The 7,999-nt window shown below is 37.5% G+C and overlaps 1 protein-coding gene across 1 annotated transcript; it reads right to left on the bottom strand.

Annotated features, from left to right (window-relative positions):
- Window positions 1-733: 733 nt before the first annotated feature.
- Window positions 734-3,601, bottom strand: LOC121426568 (uncharacterized protein K02A2.6-like). The gene has a single exon (XM_041622918.1). The coding sequence runs from the start codon at window positions 3,599-3,601 to the stop codon at window positions 734-736; it is 2,868 nt and encodes a 955-aa protein (XP_041478852.1).
- Between the last annotated feature and the right edge of the window lie 4,398 nt (window positions 3,602-7,999).

The following is a 7,999-nucleotide window of genomic DNA, read 5'->3' as shown; positions in this document are numbered from 1 at the left end:
GATCACCATAACAGGTATTTATACGTGGTCCTAAAGTTAGCTGCAAGCTTGTTGAAGAACGAAGTGGTCTCCGTTAAAAGAGCAGAGGGTGGTTAGAACTTAGGTTATATAAATCAAAAGTCCAGTAGGCAGTTCTTTAAACGTATTTACAACAGACATTTATTAGGTGAGATGCAACAACGATCACTACTGCGTCATCTTGACAGCAGCCATAACTTTCTCTATGCAAGTAGTCACGTGTAATAACAAAGTATAGTCTACGCTTGCAGACCTTTATCAGTTATCACCACACCTCCCTTTCTTTAAAGAGGTTTATATACACATATATAATACTTCTTAAACTACAGAGTGACAGGGTGGACTACCTGTACACTTACAACAGTACTAGGGGATTATTCTGCCCCTTAAAGCTGGAGTACTGTCGCTGTCAAATATTTTAACATGCAACATTACAGTTCATATATATTTCATTTTTGCTGTTTGTATGATGCGACAATTCGTTGAACCGGTAGAGACATCTGTTGAGTTGAGTTTTGTGATAGCGATAAATTCAATCCCGTATTGCTGATTAACTTTAACATGCAAATTTATATCATGCACATGCAATCATGCAGTTATCATGGGGTTGTATTAGAGTTCAAACCATTTACAGTTTCAAAGTTATTTTTGAACTCATGTGGCTATTTACAAAACGAAACGCGAAAGTTTTTCTGTTTAGTTCGCTTTCCTCTATTTACAAGTTTAAACGATCTGGCGGTTTAACGACTCGTCCGCTTCTGGTTGTTCGGGATGGTGACGAAGATGCGCGAACATCAGATGCTGGTTCCGCTTCTGCGCTGTCATCTAGCTCGAAGTCATCCTGTACTGGTAATGGAATAGACTCGGCTTGGTGTCTGGGATCTGGCCTGAGGTGACGTCTGTTTCTGCGACGTATCTCGCCTGTGGCTGTTTCAATTTGGTATGATCTGTTATGATTATTGACAGACTTTATGATACCATGTTGTGACCAGGTATTAGTTTTCATGTCTTGGAGTATCACATGATCTCCAGGTTTTAGCTTTGGCAAGTCATGAGCATGTTTATCGAATCGCTCTTTTTGTTTCACCTTCTGCTCATCCTTTCTTCCCCTCACAGATTTAGTATCAATCTGTTGGTTATTGAGCAAAGTGTCAAGCATGGGAAGGTTTGACCTAATCTGACGATTGTACAGAAGTTCTGCTGGAGATTTTCCGCATGCTATTGGTGAACTTCGATAGACTTGTAAAGCTCTGTGGATATCTTGTCCACTGTGTTGTGACTTCAGTATGAGATTTTTGACAATCTTCACAGCATTTTCTGCGAGGCCATTTGATTGTGGATAATGTGGACTCGATGTGGTATGGTGAAAATCCCATTCTTTTGCAAAGCTTTTGAACTCTTGGCTTGCAAATTGAGGACCATTATCCGACATCAGTTCACATGGTGTACCATGACGAGCAAATATTGCTTTCATGTGATTAATCACGGCCTTGCTTGTAGTTGAAGTCAAAGTACATACTTCAATGAATTGTGAGTAGTAGTCAACGACGACCATATATTCTCTTTTGTTCAAAGTGAATAGATCTACTGCAATTTTTTCCCAAGGACGATTAGGCACTGCATGAGGATTTAGGCTTTCAGCCTGTTGTTTTGGTTTGTACATTAGGCATGAAGTACAATTTTGGACCATTTCAGTGATGTCTGCATTGATTCTTGGCCAATAGATTACTTCCCTAGCACGTTTCTTACATTTCTCAATGCCTAAGTGACCTTCGTGTACTTGGTTTAGTATGTATTGTCTCATGGAAGTTGGAATTACTATTTTAGAACCTTTGAATATGATTCCATCTGCTTCAGAGAGTTCACTTCGAATGTTCCAGTACTGTTTTATTCTTGCTGGACATTGTTGCTTACTTTCTGGCCAACCATTTCTGATGGTGGCTAGCAACTCTTGAAGCTCTACATCTTTTTTGGTCTCTTCAACAATTTCTTGTCTTTTGTTTGATGTTACTGGCATTGCTTGTACTATCATATCTACATAGACTCTGATATCTTCTTCAGTTTCAACATTCAATTCTGCTTTTGGATCTACTGCTCGTGACAGTGTATCGGCAGTGAACATGTACTTTCCAGGTGTATATGACACTTTGAGATCATATCTCTGTACTCTGATTAGTAATCTTTGAATGCGTAAAGGACAATCTGCCAATGACTTAACAAACAATGGGATAAGTGGCTTGTGATCTGTTTCAACTTCTATCTTTTGACCATAGATATATTGATGAAATTTTTCACATCCGTAAGTGATAGCTAAGAGTTCTTTTTCTATCTGAGCGTAACGTGTTTCTGCATCAGTCATAGCTCTTGATGCGTAAGCTATTGGATGCCAATTTTGTTCATGTTGCTGTAGGAGAACTGCTCCTAGTCCATTTTTTGAAGCGTCAGCTGATATCTTTGTGGGTTTTGTGCAGTCATAGAAATGAAGCACTGGTTGACTCATTAGAGCTTCTTTCAATTCGCACCATGCTTTTTCTTGTTCATTTTCCCACATCCACTCTACTTTCTTGTCAAGCAAAATACGTAGAGGTGCTGACCTTGTTGATAGGTTTGGAATGAATTTTGCTTGGTAGTTTATCATCCCCAAGAACCTTTGTATGTCCTGTTTACAGGTTGGTCTTGCCATGTTTCTGATGGCAGCCACCTTTTTAGGATCTGGTCTGACTCCATCTTGGCTGATCAAGTCACCAATGAAAGTCATCTGGTTCACATTGAACTCACACTTGTCTCGATTGAGTTTCAGGTTTGATTTTTGTGCGATGTCTAGAACTATTCTCAGACGATCGTCATGCTCTTCTTGAGTGCTTCCCCATACCACTATGTCATCCATCATGGTATTGACACCAGGTATATCTACGAACAAGTTATGTATTATCTTGTGAAATACTTCAGGAGCACTGCAGATACCAAAAGGTAGTCTCAAGAATCTATATCTTCCATACGGAGTGATAAATGTACAAAGCTTGGAACTATCTTCATCTAGTTGGATTTGCCAAAAACCACTTGATGCATCTAATTTACTGAAATACTTGGCTCCAGCAAACTGAGAGGTTATTTCAGCTCTAGAAGGCAATTTATAGTGTTCTCGTTTGATTGCTCGATTAAGATCACGCGGATCTAGACAGACTCTGAGTTGACCATTCTTTTTCTTGACTACAACAAGAGAAGACACCCAATCTGTCGGTTCATCAACCTGTTTGATTACATCCATGTTTTCCATCTTATCTAGTTCCTCTTTTAGTTTCTTTTGGAGTGGAAATGGAACTTTGCGACATGCATGTTGAACTGGTTGTGCATTGTCTTTCAATGTAATGTGATGTTTGCCTGGAAGACATCCTAATCCTACAAATACATTGTCATAATCTTGCACTACAGTTTTGCCTGTTTTTATCTCTGTTTGTTTATCAACATGATAGACGCGTTTTACTAGATACAACTCTTCACTCGTTCTGAGACCTAGCAATGGTTGACGATTTCCAGGAATGATGAAACATTGAACACTGTGTTTAACTCCTTTGTACTCCATTTGGACATAACAACGACCTTTTACTGGAATGTTAGTCTCATAGTAACCTGTTAACTTCACTTTGGCTTTTTGTAGTTTTGGTTTCGGTTTCAATTTGTGGTAGATTGTTTCAGGGAGAGTGTTAGCTTGAGCTCCAGTATCTATCTTGAACTCAACTAGCTCATTATTGACTCTCAAATTGACTTTCCACTCTTCCTTTGATTCATGTTCCTGTGAATCAACTGAGCAAATCATGAAACCATCTGAATCTACCTTCAAGTGTTGCAATTCATTGACTTTTGCTACTGGGGTACGACAACACTTAGCAAAATGATTTTGCTTACCGCACTTTTTACATGTTTTACCTTGTGCAGGACATTTTTCTTTGGTATGTCTATTACCACATCTTGTACATGTTTTATTGTTAGTACGATCTTGAGGTTTTGTTTGTTTTGTTTGGTTTGACTTTTTACCAGATTTCTTATTCTTGCTGAGAGAATCAACCGGAATTGAGGCATTTTCCCCGGTGGAACTCAACGCTTGGGCCTGCGTTCGAGTTTGTTCAGCAACCCGACAAACTTGCAACGTTTTATCCAATGTGAGATCATCTAGCCTCAACAAATGCTCTCTTAGACCATCATCTAAGATACCACAGATAATTCTGTCCCGTATAAGACTCTCTTTCAACGAAGAAAACTCACACGACTGTGCACGACTTCGCAATTCAGTTGCATACTGATCAACACTCTCATGCTCTAATTGTGATCTTGTGAAAAATCTATGTCTCTCATACGTTAGATTACGTTTTGGCATGCAATATTCCTCAAATTTGTCCAACACTTTCTCAAGCTTCATGCTCTCATCCTCGGCAAATACAAATGTATTATACAATTCCAAGGCAGCATCACCTATTACGTGTAGAAGCATTGATGTTTGTGACTTGTCATCTTTTTCTGACATTCCTGAGGCAACATTGTATAGAGTGAATTTTTGTTTGAATCTTTTCCAATTCTCGGAAATATTTCCCTTTAAGTCAAGTGGAGGAGGTTGACTTAGATTTGTCATTTTGTCTGTTGTTGTCTTTGTTTCTGTGTATCGTTAATGTTAGTAACTTTGTTTTACTTTCTAGTTTAGTAACTTTAACATACCATATCACTTGTGCATATACTCATGAACAGTATAATAATTAGCAAGTATTTGTATCTTTCCAACAATTATGTTTGCTCAATTATTACTACTCTCACTGAGATAGAATGTTCATGTCCCATAAACGTCACGCTAACTGTCCGTCATACTGTAATTTGGCCAGGCACATTCATGCACTCCAAATCCATACAACGACATAGCCAACTTCTATGGACATAACATCACACATGACATACAGCAATGGTCATTCACTGATACACATGAATACAATAAGCTCTTTGTCTTTCACCATCTCTCTCCTCACGGGGGTTAGGGAGAAAATGGAATGAACTGGCCTGATTTCAATGATTCCTCCATCTCAAAGCTCGGTGGGTTACTCAGCATAATAATGCAGGATCTGATGGAAAAACTTCTGACACCATGGTTGGAACTTAGGTTATATAAATCAAAAGTCCAGTAGGCAGTTCTTTAAACGTATTTACAACAGACATTTATTAGGTGAGATGCAACAACGATCACTACTGCGTCATCTTGACAGCAGCCATAACTTTCTCTATGCAAGTAGTCACGTGTAATAACAAAGTATAGTCTACGCTTGCAGACCTTTATCAGTTATCACCACAGAGGGAGATGAGGTTAGAGAGATATTCAGGAGCTATAGGCCATTGCTTATTTTATATGTTATGAGAAGAATTTTGAAAATGATGCGCTGGCGTATTGGAAGCCAATTAATTGATTTTAGAATAGGTGTAATATGTTCAGATTTTCTTGAGATATTAACAAGCTTGCAACAGTATTTTGATTGCTTTGGAGTGGGTGTAAATGTCAGTGTGGGATTCCAGAAAGAGAGGAATTGCATTAATCAGGGGGGGGGATACAAGGGCATGGGAAAGTTTAGCAGTTGTGGGTTGGGGTAGCTTCCCCATTTTTACAATCTTAACAATACCAAAGGATGCAGACTTACATAATTTTTTATATTCTTAATATGCCATTGAAATGTAAGGTTCTTGTCAATTATCATCCAAAGATCCCTTACCAGCTAACTAGAGATCAAAGGACTATTGTTAGTGCTACTTGTGGTTGACCACATTGAGAAGGACTAAGTGTTTCTAAATTTGAAGGAGATGTGGATCATTTCAAACTTGTATTCATTAAGACAGTATTTGTTATCATGTGACCAGGCTTTGATGTCCTCTAACTGAGCAGCTATTGAGCTTCTCCATAGCTTCATCTTTGCCAGTGGGCGTCACAGTAATATAAATCTGAGTATCATTCGACATGGCATGTCGAATGTCCTGGTGAGAGTCGATGAATCTTGACAGAGGGCTTGTATACAAGATGAAGAGGAGTGGGCCGACCACTGAACCCTGAGGAAAGCCGCAGACCGAAGGGGAATCTGTCCGATAGGCTGCCGTTGATGATAACTTGTTGACTTCGATCGTTGAATTAATGGTACTGCTCCAGGAAAATTATGTTAAGTTTATCATGAAATTATTCTTCATTTGATTTAGTCATTACCATTATTTCCGACACGTCCATCATCAACTCCATAGCTTTCATCTTTAACTTTGCCATAATCATCATATTATTATGTCATGTTATGCAAAGTAACTGTTGTTACATATTTTCTGGACCATAATTATGCCACTTCGCCCATATAGATACCACATGGGGCCCATATGGTTTTATTATCTGGGTTCTAGGTGGGAAAACCCATATGGGCCCCATATGGGTTTTATATGTTCCTATATGGGCTCAGGCGATCCATAATTATGCCACTTCGCCCATATAGATACCACATGGGGACAATATGGTTTTATTATGTTGGTTCTAGGTGGGAAAACCCACATAGGCCCCATATGGGTTTTATATGTTTCTATCTGGGCTCGGTCGATCCTGAAATAAGACCACATCGCCCATATAGATACCACATGGGGCCCATAATGGTTTTATTATCTGGGTTCTAGGTGGGACAAACCATATGGGCCACATATGGTTTTTACATGGTCCACATGGGCCCCAGTAGGCCCACATGATTCCCATATGGGCCCCAGATACTTTGCTATCTGGGCAGGGAAGAACAGTTTTGTTATATTAACAAAGCTGAGTGGGTTTATCCGGCCATCTCACTATACTCTTGATTTTATTATGTACATATATTTACCTTGTATTGTTTTTAACATTGTGATATGGAAAATAAATACCAATACCAATCCTCATCCGTATCATCTCCATCTTCATTATGTTAAAAACTGATGTTTTTCGTATAAGAATACACCCATTCTGCTGTTTAAATGTATCTAATCAATTTAATTATTTGTAATCTGGGGTTGCCATCTTTTAAAAGCAATCTGCTCATGATGACATCCCTCCAGCTGACATTGTAAATGTTGTAATATGTTTGTAGAGGATCCTTTTGTGTTTGTGTGTGTCGTAAAATATTTGTGTACACTTTATTTATGATTCATGCCAAAATAGCAAACAATACTATATTCTTTATGTTATGGGAATTTTTTTATACGAATTATGTTAATGTATGCAGAAGAAAATGAATAATAAGTTAACCTAAGCTAGATTTGTTTAAACAATCATTTTAATATGCTGGTGCAAAATATAGAATTAGTCGGCCTAATTGCACCATAATCTTTAATGTTAATATAAGAAATTATATCTAGTCTTGGTGTGAATTTCTTGTATGGAACATCACATGATTGGTTTTCATATTAATTCAACAGATTAACATTTAAAACCCTTATGCAGTTTTATGTACATTTTAAGTACCAAACGTGTTTAAATACATGTACATGTAGTTCTAAAGATAACTGTTTTAATATCATAAACTTAACCAATAACCTTATCGTAATTCAGAAATATAGGTAACCACCTTTTATTCAATTTATACTTCTGTTTTAAAATGTAAATGTACTAAATACAACTTTGTATGTCTTTCCCCACATTTTGAAATAGAGTATTGATGTTCATTTTCATGAATTTAATTCCAGGACTATGATGTAAAACAGTTCTCTAACTGGTCTTGTAATCATTTAAATAAATATCTGTGAATATAGAATAAAAATATATGTGTTTGAAAATATGCCGAGTCGACTCTACGTCCCTTTTATTCATGTATTTATTTGTAATTCATTTATATATTTATTTGTAATTCAAGTATTTTAATTCCTTTTTTTAATTTCTGTTTTCTTTAGACAGGATGTTCTCTTCAGTACATAAAAACTGATTCCAGATATCCCTGCATGTGCATACTAAAATCAT

This window comes from Lytechinus variegatus, chromosome 13, assembly GCF_018143015.1.
Source record: "Lytechinus variegatus isolate NC3 chromosome 13, Lvar_3.0, whole genome shotgun sequence".
NCBI lineage: Eukaryota > Metazoa > Echinodermata > Echinoidea > Temnopleuroida > Toxopneustidae > Lytechinus > Lytechinus variegatus.
The sequence above is the reverse complement of the archived record's forward strand: the minus strand, read 5'-3'. Positions and strand labels throughout refer to the sequence as shown.

What these genes read in the sequence shown, in the direction of transcription:
- LOC121426568 (XM_041622918.1), bottom strand. Translation starts at nt 3,601, where the DNA reads ATGGAGTACAAAGGAGTTAAACACAGTGTTCAATGTTTCATCATTCCT.